Below are 17,942 nucleotides of genomic sequence, written 5' to 3' on the forward strand. Positions count from 1 at the left end.
ACCTTTCTAAAAGAAAACTTCGTTACTTCAGAGGGAGCCGTTTCTCACAATGTGTTATACAGTTTACACACCACACTGTGCTAACAATTATACTGAGTAATTGCCAATAGTATCCAGTGCATTGAGAGGCAAATTCAACTTGTTTTTTTTTTGTATGGATTTCCAAGTTTACTGAAGAGCCCTTCATTTCTGCCACAGACGAGAGTGAAACTGACTCGCTAAACACACTACAAGGAACTAACCGCAGGGATATTTATTTATAACTCAAAACAGTGTAAGTAAAATCCCAGCTAACTCTTTCTTTCGAATGCCTTTCATTTGTAAGAACAAAGCGTTGGAGTCAACTACACCAGTAGGCTACACTACTTCAGCTGTGCAGTTCGGTGTGAGAAGTGTTGTCCTGTGTGGGCCTTTCCTTTCACAACAAAACTGGAAAGATCGACCAAAACATCGTGTTTGATTGTCCTGAGGAGTCTCAAATGAAAGATATTCAATCATTTCCGATAAGTCTGTGTTTTAGTTGCCTTATTTCAGTCTGCCTTATAGTGTCGGCTCTTTTATACAAACAAAATATTTGTAAATGTAATTATCGTGGTCAGTTTGGATGCTGAAAATACTGGGAGGTTGGGTGTCTTTGCGGAGCTTGATGAGAGTGGACTTCAGCAGTGACAGGTACGCCACATGGTTTAGCTAAGCCCACGCGTAGTGGCTTACCATTTCACACTTCCGCGACTGGGTTCGAGTTGTTTTCTTCCTCCATGGTTCGAGGAACAAAACTCTGAATTGTGGATTTATCTCTCGCACCGAAGATCACAGCGTCCGTGCACACCTTTCTCGGTTTCTGATCAGTTCTTTTTGAGACATCAACAGGCTGCTTAAAGCAATCTTAGACCACACTGCATGCCTGATGCAATTCAGGCTTTTATCATATGACTCGAAATCTGGCTGACCATTTCTTTCAAAAACATGTCATCATTTCGATCCGGACAATCAGAAGGAAATCAGTCAGTCGAGTTCTCCGCCAAAAACAGGAACAAGCTTCCCGCCAAAAACAGGCACACCGAACTCAACCACACGTACGACTCGGTCAAATCACCACCAGTGCCCAAGAAACGTGATTCCATCGGTGGCGGTTACGTCATTCCAGCAAGAAGGTTCGCCCAACAAGAGGACCCAACCGAACACTACGTTAATGCGCCGAGGAATCCCCAGGCTAGAAACTTGAAGATTGGGGGGCGGGAAGGTCTGCCACCTCAGGTGCCACCAGTAGGAATAAAGCCAAGGACGCCAAAACGAGAGGGTAAAGTCAATGCCAATTCTCCTCGTCCACAAAGGAGATCTGAATTTGATCCACCAACAACCATGGGGAACCTTCAAGGCATCCTTGAAAGCAGGATGAATTTTGTAATCCCCATCCCCAGTGTGAGACTGACCAACAGCTCGACAGCCGAAGCCGACCCGCGAAGCAGGGGTCAAATACCGATACCGAGGTTTCAGAAGGACCGAAGACTGGGGCCTTCGAGGCAAATCACAGTGCCGTTCTCTGGAGCTGTAAGGCACCCAACCTCCAGGTCGTTGACCACGGGGTTTCTCAGGGAGCTGGAGACTGTCGACCCGGTCTTGGGTGGTATCTTCCAGCAGTGCGGGGATACCATGGAGCGATACGCTAAGCAGGTAGCTAATGGGCGTCTGATCTTCACCTCCGATCGTTTCGCGTGTGGGATGTTCGACCACCGTGGGGGTTATCTCCCCCTGCCTGCCCACAAAGTATCGCTCTACGTTACCCCTCATGCGATCGTGGGAGACGAGCAAGAGCCTATCTTTGTTTACGTCCTTCCCGAATCCACCCAAGAGATTCTAGTCTTTGAGAATGGTGAGGAGGTTATAAGCTCTACCATCGTTTGTGGTAGAACTGGACACAAATTCTCTAGCGATGTTGTTCTGTCTTTTCCAGTGTCGACACATGGCCAAGATAACTCTGTCGATCAACAGGTCATTATCTGGGAGTACGGGATGTCGACAGACGACAAACCCAAACAACAGGTTATGGACAACATCCTTGACTGTTTCTACTCCATTCAAGACAACCGTTGTACCCTGATGGTCAACCAATTAGCACACTTCACTGTCATCTCGAAGGCCGAACGACGGGCCGAGGGTTCCCGATCTCACTATCCGAACCCGTCTTCGGATGAGTCCGTAAGCCTTCGGGTTGGCGTGTTTGGTCGGCAAATAGCAGGGACGGGGAGTGCTCAGATAAGAGTTATATTTTGGAAGGACAGTGATTTGGAAACGAAGGTAAATATTTGTAGTTATTTTCAATATCTTTCTGGAATTTTGTTTTATTTTATATAATTTGTGTTTTTTCCGCACAAACGTTCAAATTCACGCATGTTTCCTTTAAAGGCAAAGCTGTCTCTTGGAACCGATCGATTGTTTTAATCCTATATAAATGAAGGTGTATACAATAAAACTATCATGTAGAAATTTCATTTCCAAAGAGTACAGCCAAGGGAAGAATCCCCTAGAGCCAACCTGACTTCCATCTGACCAAAACCAAAGAGTCTCAAACGTCAAAGTATTTTTGCAATCTGCAAAAAAGCATAACTCGAGGCAAGCGCTCAGCCAGTATGGTTTGAGGACCGGGCCGCTTAAGGGCCCCTTGAAGTTTTGCGTTAGTAGATTCTGTCTGATGCGATCTAGGCCAACCCAGGTACATTTTTACCTCAAACAAAAATCATCTCAAAGGCTTTAAATAAAAGGAAAGAAAATTAGGCAAGTATTGGCCTTGTCACACGAGGCAATGTTTGCAGGGAAAGAGGCAACCAACTGCAGTTCATTCAACATAACACGGGTAATTTTTCAAACAGTGTCTTCCAAAAAATTATGAGAACACTCAAATGTGGATAGATTACTTTGGGATGACATGACCCTTAAGACCTTTTCACACGACAGAGGCTCTTGGTTCTTGGTCTCAGGTGCCAGATTTCGGGTGTCTATAGACCTTTATCATGCTGTCTCCATCTTGGTTATGTTCCTCGTATCGAATAACAATAATGATTGCTAACACTAATTTTGCAAATAGGAACCAGACTATTTTGTTCTTCCAGCTTCGGTTTGGCAACATTGATATCAATGGGATAAATTCAAGATGGCTGCACCGTGATAAAGGTCTACTGTTGGACCCTTTTCCCCCTTTCGCCTCCTTTCTTCCTAACTCCTTATCTGGGTTTTGGTTTCGTCTTGTACTTGAACGAATTCCAGTTCGTCTTATGGAAGTGTCGTGGCCGAGCATTTAAGAGCAGAGTGTGGGTTCGAATCCCCTATAGCCGTGACACTTGTGTTCTTAAGCAAGACACTTAACCAATGCTTCGTCCTTCGGATGGGACGTGAAGCCGTTGGTCCATGTGTTGTGTTAACGCATGTAAAATAACCCAGTGAACTTATCGGAAACAGAAGGGGTTTGCCCTGGTGTTCCTGGCTGTGGCTGCATGCTGTATGCGCCGTAGCACCTTGTAAACCCTTATAAGGTGCTAAATAATTGGGTCTCAGAATTCATCACCGCAATTACCTATCTTTCTGAGAGTTTGTATGTACTCAGCGCCTTGAGTACTTTGTTTGGTAGATAAGTGCGCTATATAAGACTTCGATATTGTTTTTATTATTATTTATAGAGGATAATGTGTGAGGAGCAACGGGATGGTTTCTCCAAGTTGGACCGGGTTAGGGTCATGGTTATCAACAGATACCGCAAAGCAGTATGGGTAACAGTCATCAATGTCATACCAGGATGGAACCTTCTATCAAAAGACAAAGAGGTCAGAGTTTATTCTGAGTATAAGAGTCCCTTTAAAGGCACTGGACACTATTGATAATTATTCAAAATAATTGTTAAAGGCAGGGTGGACACTTGGTAATTACTCAAAATAATTAGCAAGCGCTATCATAACAACAATGTTTCTATTAACAGATTCACATTTAATTGTTTTAAAAAGACACTTAACAATAAATGAGGTCATCAAACAGTTACGGCGACTTGATAAAGAAGTCCAAGTACAAAGTCTGTCGGTGTATGACTTTAGTAATTATGCTACTCAAAATAATTATTAGCATAAAACAATTCCTTGGTAGCAAGCAATAGAGAGCCGTTGATAGTATAAAACATTGTGAGAAACAATTATGCATATGTTGTGATACACCAAGTCTTTGACAATTGTGACCCGCTCTGTGAAAATTAGTCAGATGTAGACAATTTCAGGAATTGAGTTAGATGCATGGCTGGAAAGAACACATCAGCAGCAGTAATTTGGTATGTGTCTAATCTTTGGGGTGTATCGCGTTGCTGAGTTACTCCCGTTTGAAATTAGCCACTGCACCATTTTTTGTGAAAAACGAATTACAAGTAAAATGATATTTTAAACTACCATTGTGTGCAAAAGGATACAAATTAGGCATAAGTATGATCACAAAATTGCTGTATTTATAGCTTTATTGCCTAAAAGTAAGTGTTCTAAAGGGTAACCATGCAACTAAAGATCTTTAAAAGAAAAATATTTTTTTTTCTTTTCATTTTCCACGTTAAACTGTCCATAACTTAATATTGCATTGGGCGACATGTGATTCATTTTGACAGAGTGGGTCACTATTACCAAAGGCGTCAGTGCCTTTAAGTGTGAAGCCATTCCGCTTACCAAATCACTTAACATCTTCCGGGTTTCAGTTAACCCGGATCTATTTTTTTTTTAATAGATGTTAAATTTGCATCGGGGAAAAAGAGTACATTGTACTCATTTTAGTTTGACCATTACACCGATGTGTGTTAGCACTTCTAAGTACTAAGTACTATTAATTTGTGGTTTTTACCCATATACACCGATGTGTGTAGCACTGTATACTCAGTACTTTCCCGAGTCCTGTGAAAAAAATCACAGGCATTTTTTACTCGGGTGGGATTCGAACCCACGACCTTTGCAATTCCAGAGCAGTCAGGTCGTGGGTTCGAATCCCACCCGAGTAAAAAATTCCTGTGATTTTTTTTCACAGGACTCGGGAAAGTACTGAGTATACAGTGCTACACACATCGGTGTATATGGGTAAAAACTAAAAATTAATATTCTTTATCCCCGATGCAAATTTAACATCTATTAAATACTAAGTACTAATTTCAGGCATATTACGGGTTTGAACCGGAGTCCACAGGGGTAAAATGAAGGGAAAAAAACCCACAGGCCAACCCGGGCAATGGTTTTTTGTGCATGCTCCGTGAAAGCACATTCCCAAAGGAAGCATGGTATTGAACCCTGATCTTGCTCTCAATGTGACTCAATACTATAAACACGTATTGCAACTAGTTCCTTTTTCAGTTTTGATTCCTTATAACCCTTTGAGCAACAATGATACAAACTTTCACTTTTGTTTGTTGTTAGCATGGAACATTTTTTCGAAATTAAGGCGGAAACGTAAAATATAATACGGAATTGGCCTACAATCACGCATTGCAAATAATGCACAATACATGTATATAAAACATACTTCATATAATGAGTAGGGTAGATGGCCTTAGCTTTCGATCCAAACCGGACCTTCTTAAGAGGCATAAAATAAGTACAAACAAATACATATCCATTTATAGAAAAAGAGAGGGGTAAGGGATTAAGGGAAGGATCCAGAAAGAAGCGGGAAATTACAGCCAATCAAAGTTTCTATTTCAGAAACAATTGGTGGCTATGAACCAATAGGAGTGGAGTGGTGAGGACAAAGGATGTTCAGAAATTGTTCTGAAAAGAACAAGTAGGGAGTGGGAACAGACTTTATATACATACATACATACAACAGAGCATTTGTAAAGCGCCGTCCATCGATATCAAAGCACTGAAAAGAGCAAAACCAGTGGAACTAAACACTGAACTAAACACACTACATCTAATACAAACAAGTTTTGAGATATTTTTTGAACAATGTCAAAGAGTTACCATTTCTGATGCGTACTGGGAGGTTGTTCCACATTCGGGGAGCAACTAAGGAGAAAGTCCGGTTGTGAGCAGATGAAAGTGTTCTGATGGTTAATTGAGTGTTCGGTATAGGCGTGTGGTGTCAGAAGCCGACACTTTGTCAAATATTTTGTGAACATCGACAAAAAAAATTGCCGATTTAAAGACATTGGACACTATAGGTAATTGTCAAAGACTAGTCTTCACAGTTTGTGTATCTCAACATATTCATTAAATAACATACCTGTGAAAATTTGAGCTCAATCGGTCGTCGAAGTTGCGAGATATTAATGAAAGAAAAAACACCCTTGTCTCACGAAGTTGTGTGCTTTCACATGCTTGATTTCAAGACCTCGAATTCTAAATCTGAGGTCCCGGTCCCGAAATCAAATTCGTGGAAAATTACTTCTTTTCGAAAAGTACGTCACTTTTAGAGGGAGCTGTTTCTCACAATGTTTTATACTATCAACCTCTCCCCATTACTCGTTACCAAGTAAGGTTTTATGCTAATAAATATTTTGAGTAATTACCAATAGTGTCCACTGCCTTTAAACGTTCTTTGAGCGATAAACTCCAAATGGGGAAACAAAGTAAATATGACATTTCAAACATAAATATTTCAAGGGATGTTTTCTTCAATCAGCATCATAAGACCGTCGTGTAAGTCTTCTGTAAATCTGTGGTCTTAGGCGAGTTTTTTCTTCCGTTAAGAAAATGATTTCAACGATCAACATTTTCAATATTATAAATATTTTCCCGTTTTCAGAATTTTACGGTGGAGCACATCCTCTCACAAAACCGCAAAGGTGGTCATTTCCCATCCTGTACGTTCGCCCTATATCGTGTCGGGGGTCCGGGGGCAACCAATACCCCTCATGTAGCAGCATGCACCATTGAGGTCTCACAAGACGGTGGGGACGAAGATGATGAGAACGAGGGTGATACCATACAGTTGGTGGCAATAGTTGAAGGCGTTGCAACCAATCAGCAAGCGGTTTGTGATGTACGTTTTTTTGCTATATATTTTATGTATATTTGGTTTGCGGTAACACCATGTGTGTATCTACTTGCAAGTATAGAATTGTTCTTAGGGAACTGTCTTGCTTATTCTACTGCCGCGGACTAGAGCAAGACAGTCGAAACGTTGAGACCAATTCAGAACTGACTCCGCAGCAGTACAGTTAATTACGATCCTATAAGCTAAAGCAGTAGTCCAGTCTATTTTCTATACCATCCGCCCTGCATGGTCTTAGTTAATAAAGCTGGACAGTTCTTTTCAGAACTGAGAAGTCTCCCGAACCTCCGATTATCTACTCCGCGGCAGTAGAATAAAGCAAGACAGTTCCCTAAGAACAACTCTACCTGGCAAGTAGATACACACAAATATACATTTATACCTCACCATGCAATGCCTCAAATCCTATATATATATTTTATCTTAGAAAAGTTATAGGAAAATGCTTTAAATATGCATTTCCAATGAAATATTATAGGGCCTACTCATAGAGTTGTTCACTTGAAAGCGAAAGCCAATTACCGCTATCGTTTTGCTTTCATTCTATTTTGGACAAGTCAAATAGAGTTCCTGTTAACCACGTACAACTTTGGAATAACCCTGGAATAAACTTCACACGTTGCCTTGGATCGGACGAGTTGGCCTTTGTGAAAAGCGTTTGTAACAATTTGTTATAAAATTGATATGGATAGAAAGATGTTGTCAAAGTAGAATACAATGATCTACACAAATATGCCTCGAAATTGCTTGGTTTTCCTTTTACCTCGTCGACTAAACACGGTCGGCCATTTATGGGAGTCAAATTTGACTTCCATAAATTGCCGACCGTGTTAGTTCGCGACGTGAAATTAAAACCGTGCAATATTGAGTGATACTCGTGTGGATCATTGTATTCTACTTTGACAATATCTTTCTATCCATACATGCATTTCATAACAAACGGTTTTCAACGCTTTTTATAGACTAACTCGTCCGATCCAAGGCAACGTGTTCCTTTAAGCAAACCTTTGATTTAGGCGCTATATAAATTGTTTACAGTTGATTGAGGCAAGACAACAATTATTTTTAAAAATCTAACAAAAATAACAGTTTTGATGTCATAATAAATGCATGCCGTGTCGTCACTCGTGAAGTCGTGGTGTGTAACCAAATGGATGTTTGTTTCGCAGTGGACACTATTGGTCAATACTCAAAATAATTATTAGCATAAAACCTTTCTTGGTGACGAGTAATGGGGAGAGGTTGATAGTATAAAACATTATGAGAAACAGCTCCCTCTGAAGTGCCATAGTTTTCGAGAAAGAAGTAATTTTCAGCGAATTTGATTTCGAGACCTCAGATTTAGAACATGTGAGGTCTCGAAATCAACCATCTAAACGCACACAACTTCGTGTGACAAGGGTGTTTTCTTCTTTCATTATTATCTCGCAACTTTAATGACCGATTGAGCTCAAATTTTCACAGGTTAGTTATTTTATGCACATGTTGAGACACATTAACTGTGAAGGCTAGTCTTTGACAATTACCAATAGTGTCCACTGCCTTTAAAAAAACCAAAGTAAAATGTTGGTATTAATATCCATTCTCAATAGCCTGATAAACCCTCAGTCCCTCCACGAACACAACTCAAGGATTCTGGCGCTTTACCGGGGCTGCAGGACGAACCTTCCCCTGGAAAGGGCCTCAAAGCACCCATCAGATCATTCCCTGTGACGCCCATCGTTAAACCACCCGCTTGCCTGAGATACAAAATACTTGGGGAGTTGGCTCTTCACTTAGAGGTAAAGTGATCATTAGTTAGACGGAGACATCTTTTTAGACCATTAAGACAATTTGTTTAGACAATTGTTATTTATAATACATTATTATTATAACATCAGTAGGATTTGAAACTTTGCATGGTGGAAGTAAGATATAGAAAAGTTTGCGGTAACACCATGTAATAACAATCTCTCATTCTCCAGAAGACGATCAGAGCATACTGATCGAAACGTCGAGTTAATCCAACGGTTCTTTTCAGAACCACCCCAACTCATTGAGAGATTGTTATTACATGGTGTTACCGCAAACTTTTCTAAATTATAACATCATTATCCTATCTTAGATCCTGTAAGTTCTATAACTTTCTAGTGTTTGTTTCTTTATCGTAATGCAGCTTGCCCTCTAATCCTACCCTTTCATGTTTCCCGCGTTACATTAAAGTTTTCCCGCCTTTTTCTGATACCTTCCATCATTATCTTTTGCTCCTCTTTTTGCTATAAATGAATATGTTTTTGTTTTTGTTTATGCCTCTGACAAAGGTCTGGTTTGGATCGAAAGCTAGGGCCAACTCCTCTAATCAAATTATTCTTCATAAACAGTTAACTAGAAATTATTTGTACCAAAACCTCGAGAAAAATCAAGTGCTTTGAAACAAGTAACTGAAGTTTGGCACTTTTTGTCAATCTTGTAGCAGTAACTACGTAAACTTTCTATCAGCTCTGTGGCTTTTAATGTTTGATCAAATACTCATTAAAGGAACTAGACACGTTTGGTAGGCCTAATTGTTAAAGACCAGTACTCTCACTTGGTGTATCCCATGCCAACATAATGCATACAGCAACAAACCTCTAGACATTTTGAAACAATAGATCAACGAAGTTGCAAGAGAATAATGAAAGATAAAACACCCTTGTTTACACAAATTTGGGTACTTTTAGATGCCTAAAAAGAGCTTCAGGCCTGAAGTCTTTTATCAGATTAAAATATTTTGAGTGAAAAATTACCTCTTTGTAAAAGAAAACTGTTACTGCAGAGGGAGCCGTTTCTCACAACGTTTAAACTATCAACAGCTCTCCATTGCTCGTTGCCAACAGCCTGGTTGCCAAGTAAGTTCTTCTTCTAGCAATTATTTTGAGTAATTATCAATAGTATCCAGTGCGTTTAAAAGCACCTCACCCTATCTTCTGTACTGTTTCTTCTTAAGGTGAGCGACATCTCTGGCCGTTGCTGGAAGCTCCTAGCTAAGAACATGGGACTCTCTGCTCCAAACATCTGCTGTCTGAGTGAGAGGTACCTCTGCCCTGGGGAGGCTTTGATTAATTGGTACCTAGGCCAACAGGTAAGCCAGAAACTAAACCCAAAGTCCTAAGCCTATAAGATACTCATCAATACACATATCTACTTTACGGTTAATCTTGGTCCATGACATCCTATACTCTAATGTAACAAAACGCAATACAACGTAACATAATGTAACCTTTTAACCTAACGTATCATAGCGTAACGTACTGTTACAAAACGTAACAAGGTAACCCAACAGAGGGCATTTTTTATTGTAACGCAACGTAACACAACGTAGTGTAACACAGCGTAACATGGTGAAATGTAACCTAACCTAACGTATCGTAGCGTAACGTAATGTTACAAACTTAACAAGATAACCCGACAGAGGATGCGCATTTTTGTCACATGATAATTTTCCTCTCTTGATGCTGCAGGTGGCCATCGTTGCACCACGTGAGGCACTTCGTAGACTCTTGGATCTCTTCAGAGAAATGAAATGGCCAGAACTCCAATCCATTATGGTCAAAGAGCTCAGGCTTACAGAGAATCAAAATCAAGGACTCACTTCGTCTACACATCTGAAGATCTATGAGATAATTGATGATGACAACCACAGCCAATCTCCTGGAAGAAGTGTCTCCCAGAAAACTGAGGTTCAAACTCCATCTAGATGTTTAAACCTAGGAGAGAAGCTTAACAAAGGAAAGAGCTTGATCCCTAGTCCCAGATTGTCCGCAAAACAGATTTCAAGAGGTGATCATGATAAGGAAGAGCAAACCGGTTGGACGGGACCCACTGAAGTGCCAGGTGATCACCAAGACGAACCTCCTTCTCAACGGGATTATGACTTCGGGAGTCAAAGATCTGAAAAGATCATAAGCCCAACGACAAGTCCAAAAGGATTCTCATACGATGAGCACAATGTAGCCTCGTGTGTTAAAGAGTCTACTCCGCAAGAACCTGAACAATCCAAGAATTCCAGGGTACCAGCCATTATGGTGTCAGGTGCCATGTCCCATGACATCACTCCCGAAGAAGAAAACCCATATCTTCAGCCTAATAGAAAAAAGGTGCAATTACCCATTCATCATGGACAATCATCACAAAGTGCAAGACTGAAAAGCGATTGTCAAAAAACTAAAATACCAGTTCCACCCGCTCGGTCTTCTTCTTTTATGATGAAGAAAGGAAAAGGTGCTTCGAGACGACCTCCCAATGTCACAGTGCGAGATACCTCATTGGTTGACTCTAAATCACATTCAAAATCACTGATTTCCATCAAAGATATGTCAACAGAAAAGCAGAATGAACATAAAAGAACGTATAACACTTCGGTAATCCCACTTGTGCACCCAAATCAGGATTACAGAGCTCCTGAGAACCTGCAACGAGACACTGATTCAGATCTTGAGGACAACAGCCCAGATGAAAGTACCCAAGGCATTGCACTGCAAGATGCCCCTTCATTTCAAACAAAACTAAAGAAACTCCACAAAGTTGTCAAGAGGAACCTGAAGAAGAAGCCCAAGGAGGACCTAGAGAGACAACCAAGACAAGACGCCCTGGAGAGACGACCAAGACAAGATGACCTGGAGAGACGACCAAGGCAAGACAGTCTCCCTCTTGATGATTCAACCCAGGAGGCCATCTATGATGACATCGATGGCTGCTTTAATCAAGAGAAAGTGCTCACAATGGCCGATGCATCTGGAGAGCAACAGTATGGAGAGCACCGAAAGCAACTGTCTAAGGACCTTCTGGCAAAACTCACCCAAAGTAAGTGGAGGAATACAAGGTTTTTAGGTAGTAAACTACAGACACTTCCCCAATGGACCGTTCCGGCTTTCCACTAAGCTCCGCCCATCGCGCACGTGAGCAAGACACGTGTACGAGCACTCCCAATGACATTCTGCACGATTCTGTTGCGCGTGCCAAATATACGCGCACGCATGACCGAGTTTGTTCGACCACAATCATTGCTGCATTGGTCAAATGGGTGAACGCGCACAGCTTGATTGACAGGCCGGATCGGTCCATACTGCTACAAGCCACCGTGTAACATAATATTATCAGAATAAATTATCTTTACACAGCTTATAAAAGATCCTATAAAGCAGTTAAAGGGTTTTGATACCTTTTGTAGTAGATCAAGTTTTTGGCAAAGACATGGATCCTACTAACTGTGAATGAAGATGTATACATGTAACATAATTTACCTGAGAAGTTTCAGCTTCATTAGTCTTCAAGTTTTTTTTGAAAATGTGAAAATCAGAGAGCGATGTTTTCAGGAGAGTGGCGTTAATACCAGTTCTTGTAAAAAACAGAATGACTTTTTGGTGAACAAACTCGAAAAGCTTCTAGACATTCTCCATTCTCCAGTTTGTCCTCCTTTTGGTCAAAATGAAACTCTGTTTCTCTTTTATCATAAACTACAAGAAATTTTCTTTTTTGCCAACTTTTAGCCACAGTATCAAAACAGCCACTCATCCCATCGAGATCCAAATTTTGCACGGAAGCTCAAGGAGTAAATGGGAATGATGTTGCAGTTGGATTGCCAGGTATAGGTGCTGGAACTACATGGAACCGGTCCAGTAAGTCTCAACACAGTACAGGTGATTATAAATAGGATAGTGCTTCAGGCGGGGTTGGAATTGTCCCAGGAATGGCGCATAAACCGAGGGCACCCGGTTCATACTTCCTGCGATTGTAAAGCGTTTTGATGTCACATGGCTGTTTTCGCAGCGAATGTTTCGCGGGAGTTGAACACAAGTCAACTGAAGCGAATTATTCCTTGCAAATCTGGCGGAACAAATTCTTATCGCATTTGCAGGAAGTTAATATGAATCGTGCTTTAAAGGCAGTGGACACTTTTGGTAATTACTCAAAATAATTATTAGCACAAAACCTTACTTGGTAACGAGTAATGGGGAGAGGTTAGTAGTATAGAACATTGTGAGAAACGGCTCCCTCTGAAGTGGAGTAGTTTTCAAGAAAGAAGTAATTTTCCACAAAATTGATTTCGAGACCTCAGATTTAGAACTTGAGGTCTCGAAATCAAGCATCTGAAAGCACACAACTCTGTGTGACAAGGTTGTTTTTTCTTTCATTATTATCTCGCAACTTCGACGACCAATTGAGCTCAAATTTTCACAGGTTTGTTATTTTATGCATATGTTGAGATACAGCAAGTGGGAAGACTGGTCTTTGACATTTACCAATAGTGCCCATTGTCTTTAACCTTCACCTGCGACTTCATACTGTATTGTTCCAACACTCCATTATTTCGAACGAATGGAAGGCTGTTGTTTAAAGGCATGATCATGACGTCACAGATGGAGGTAAGTATGAAGTAATAAGTTGTTTGCTACAAAAATCAAGAGTCATCAGTGTTATTAATGTACTTTCCTCATATTCGAGCATTTCTGGTAACTCTGAGGAGTTCATCTGCAGCTTTTTAAAAACATATAAATAATGTAAGCAGAACTTGGCCACTACCGAGAATTTTGGCCACTACCGAGAATTTGAAACTTTGCATGGTGGATGTACAACCAAGAGTGGTTTGCGGTAACTTCATGTGAATATCTCTTTTAATGATTGTTGGTTCTGAAAAGAACTGGTGATTTACAGGCTTGTTATTTTATGTTTATGATGGAATACACCAAGTGAGAACACTGGTCGTTGACAATTACCAAATGTGTACCGCGCCTTTAAATAAATAAATGACTCACAATCTCGAACTTGGTCTTTTTTAATAGATGACATGATAAGCTATGAAGACACTTCGATGTATGAAGTTGGCGCTCAACCTGATGCAAAACTCTCTCCAAATAAATCCTTACCAAAAGATACAAAACCATGCGCGATAACTGCAGATATGGAATGCTACGAAGACATCTGCACATTTCAGAAGCAAGTCGCAAACCTGATCACACTGGCCCTAACCAAGAATTTGCCAAATCTTCTACCCTTTGTGTTACCCTCTGCACAAACGGATGACAAGGAATGCTATGGCAATGCCAGTACACCAGTGTACAGAACCGGAACCGCCCAGCTCAAACCAGTTCCCAAAGTGACCGGAACCGACCGGCTCAAACCAGTTCCCAAAGTGAAAAAGATACCATCTTTTCCTCCACGGGCATCACCAACTAAACAACAGGCAGCAGTCGATGACATGGTCAGCTATGAGGATGTCAGCATACCCGAGTATCCACATGGTACAACTAGTGAACAATTCAAACTGGTTTCCAAAACAAAAACTGTTCCCCAAATTCCAACTCGAAAAAACATGGACTATCGCCTCCCAACAGATGACATGGTTACTTACGAAGATGTTACAACTCCATGTGATCCAGATTGCGCCAGAATGGATCAGTTAAAACCGGTTTCCAGGAAGGAAATGCCAAACGTTACTCGGACTGTGACCGATGAAATGACGACCTACGAAGACGTCACTAAACCCGAGTCTCATATTGGAACTAGAAAACCAATACGCCAGAAAAAGTTACCAGCTATACCTTCTCGTGGTGTTGACAATCCCCGCACAGCATTTGCGTACACCAAAGATGCTTTCAACACATCTGAGCCTTCGACCAGAATAGAACACGCTAAATCGGTTCCCAAAGCTCTAGTAATTCCACCACGATATCCTGATGCAGCACCTGAAGACAACTATGAAGACATCAGCATCCCAGTAAATCTCACTGGACAGACCAAAGGCAAGAAATTACCAACGATACCACCTTGTGATGAAGTGCGACCTTTTGCTGACCACCACACTACAACTAGAACTGACCAGTTCCAGCCGGTTCAGGGAAGGCAATCACCAGTTATTCCTCCTCGGAATCCAGAAAGATCCCATGTGGCAACTGATGACATGGTAAGCTATGACAACGTTACTGTTCCTGAGCATCACGTAAAAGAGGCAAGAGATTTCAAACCAGCTTCTAAAAAGAAAGTACCGGCAGTACCGCCCATACCGCCCCGAGAATATTTCAAACCTGCTTCAGAATACGACACGATCGCTTCAGGAGAAGTCAGGAACTTGGACTATCCAAACGAAGCCAGGATGAACCAGTTCAAAGTCTTGCCAACACATGGCACACCACCATGCAAAACTGATGACATGACAAATTATGAAGACATGAATAGGGTCAAGAATCCAGCTAGAACCAGATCTGACCAGCACAGTTACCCAATTGTAACTCCAGATAACATGCCAGGTTATGAAGACATGACCGTGCCTCAGTATCCGGATGGAACTGGATCTGACCCGATCAAGGTGGTCAGAACAAACACAGGGAAGTTGATGCCAGTCCGTGTATTTGTCCCAAAACAAAAATAAAAAATACTAGTAACTACGAACACTACATGTATATGTGCATACAAGAATGCAAGAAAATTGCCTCAAATTTTGAGTTGTTTGTGCCTAACTATGGTAGCTTTTATAGAAAAAGGTGCAGATATGTAGTTCAAAAGCTAGCTACCTGAAGAAAAACATGTTTGAGAACATACCTTTGCAAAAGTGTTCATAAAGGCGAGTATTTAGACTTCTTAGAAGGACAACAAGCTAAAAAACAGCAAGTCCTAATAACTTTGGGCTTCTGGTGGATAATCTGGTATTATAACTTGGCGCTTCTTTAGACCCTTTTAAAGGATTTGGGTACTTTTTGTAACACAAAACAATGTCCACAAGTTTACATTAAACTTATCTAGTTTGAAGATATTGATAGAAGAATGCTCCCTGTAAAATATTACTAGCTGAGGTGCTGTAGTTTTTGAGAAATGAGTAAAAAAATGTCATGAAAATACATTTTACATGCTAAAATCCTTTTCTGTGAAAACTACAGCACCTGAGCAGGTAATACTTCAAGAGAAGCTTTCTAACATCATGATCTTCAAATTGTGCAAGATTAATGTAAATCTGTGGATATTGTGTTTTGTGTCCTACAAAAAATACCAAGACCCTTTAAAAGACAGAACAGTCTATAATAATAATAATAATAATAATAATAATAATAATAATAATAATAATAATAATAATAATAATAATAATAATAATAATAATAATAATAATAATAATAATAATAATAATAATTGTGGCTTCTTATAAAGCGCACATGTCCGTCACCCAGTGACACTCTTGGCGCTGTAACATACAGTATTTCCTGCCAGATGTGGGACCCTGTTTGAATTATGAGACCTAATTCTGATAGCACCCTGTAATGCTTTAAAAGATGCTGTTGGGCAATTTGCTGCCGATCGGACCAGGAACACCGGGGCGAACCCCTTCTCTTTTCGATAAGTGCACTGGGTTCTTTTACATGCGTTACATAACACATGGGACCAATGGCTTAACGTTCCATCCGAAGGACGAAGCAATGGTTAAGTGTCTTGCTTAAGGACACAAGTGTCACGGCTGGGGATTCGAACCCACACTCTGCTGATCAGAAACACCAGAGTTTGAATTCAGTGCTCTTAACCGCTCGGCCACGACACTTCCACACTTCTATGCATTTCTGATGAGAACAAAAAGCTCTTTTTAACAAAAAGAGTCAGTTTGCTGCAAGGAGACACGTACCAAGGTGATTTAAATTTAGTTCAGTACTTTTTTCAATAGAGTATTATTGGAATCTAAAATATGCATTTAAAAACGTAATTTCAAAAGAGAATTCTTCGTAAATTGTGATTATATATAATTAAAAAAATTAAAAATTAGTAACACATCTGTTACTCCAATATTTGGAAATTACATAAAAATACAATTTGATATCTCAAACAGTTAAAAGCAGTTTTGTACAATTTCAAAAAAATATACTCATAACTGCAAAATTTTAATCTTTAAAACAAAAGATGAGTGATCAGAAATTACAAAACACCGAGAAATGGTTTGGACAAACAGCAACAAATCTTGACACATGATTAAATTGTAATGCGGAAATTTTGAAAACTGATTTCAATAAACATTCATAATTATTAATAATAGTTCATCATATATTTTTTTTTATCTTTAAGGTCGCCAAATTGTTTTGATGTAAACAACTTTTGGTGACTCAATGAGCCATTTGCGAGGTAGATTTGAATAATGTCTGGTACAATGACTTGCTAAAGTCTCAACTTACTGTTTAAAGGCACTTGACACTGTTGGTAAATACTCAAAATAATTTTAATAATTAAAACTTACTTGGTAACAAGCAATGGAGAGCTGTTGATAGTAAAACAAAACATATTGAGAACTGGCTCCCTCTGAAGTAACGTAGTTTTTGGAAAAGAAGTAATTTCTCACTAAAATATTTTGAACTAAATTTGAGACCTCAGCTGAGGTCTCGAATTCAGGCATCTGAAAGCACAAAACTTGTGCGACAAAGGTGTTTTTCTTCCATTATTCTCTCGATACTTTTCACAGTTTTTTTAATTTTATGCATATGTTGAGATACGCCAAGTGAGAAAACTGGTTTTTACAATTACGAAAAGGTGTCCAGTGCCTTTAAATTTAAATTCCTCAGACTATCGAGACAGTTGCTACATCCCATGATTCGGGGCAAGCTTTTGCGTAAAATACAGCGAACACCCATATACAATTTTGAATGAATGTGTAGATGGTTCAAGGCTTTGCTCATCTGGAGGTTGCTATACAAAAGCTTGCCTGAAACGATTCACATAGCAACCTTCTCGATAGTCTGAGGAACTTAAACTTTATATAAGTGGTTACTTTTGACTAAGGAAGTCATTGTGCCAGACTTTATTCAAATCTACCTCGCAAATGGTTCATTGTTTAAAAGCACTGGACGCTATTGGTATTTGGTAATAAATCAAAATAATTGTAAGCATAAAAGCTTACTCTATAATGAGCAATGGAGAGCTTTTGGTGACATGAAACATTGTGAGAAACGGCT

At 40.1% G+C, this 17,942-nt stretch overlaps 1 protein-coding gene across 2 annotated transcripts; it reads left to right on the forward strand.

Moving 5' to 3' along the window:
- The first annotated feature begins 347 nt into the window (after positions 1 to 347).
- LOC117305231 lies at positions 348 to 15,744 on the forward strand. 2 transcript variants are annotated; one of them, XM_033790051.1, is made up of 8 exons: positions 348 to 2,298; positions 3,675 to 3,818; positions 6,757 to 6,993; positions 8,598 to 8,786; positions 9,971 to 10,105; positions 10,485 to 11,826; positions 12,513 to 12,662; positions 13,806 to 15,744. In XM_033790051.1, exons 1-8 carry the CDS (start codon positions 967 to 969, stop codon positions 15,389 to 15,391), a joined length of 5,115 nt encoding a protein of 1,704 aa, XP_033645942.1. In that variant the 5' UTR covers positions 348 to 966; the 3' UTR covers positions 15,392 to 15,744. The 2 variants fall into 2 exon arrangements, with proteins under 2 accessions (XP_033645942.1, XP_033645943.1); XM_033790052.1 differs by having other exon boundaries at positions 12,513 to 12,641.
- The last annotated feature ends 2,198 nt before the right edge of the window (positions 15,745 to 17,942 follow it).

The sequence above is a fragment of the Asterias rubens genome, chromosome 22 (genome assembly GCF_902459465.1).
Source record: "Asterias rubens chromosome 22, eAstRub1.3, whole genome shotgun sequence".
Taxonomy (NCBI): Eukaryota; Metazoa; Echinodermata; class Asteroidea; order Forcipulatida; family Asteriidae; genus Asterias; species Asterias rubens.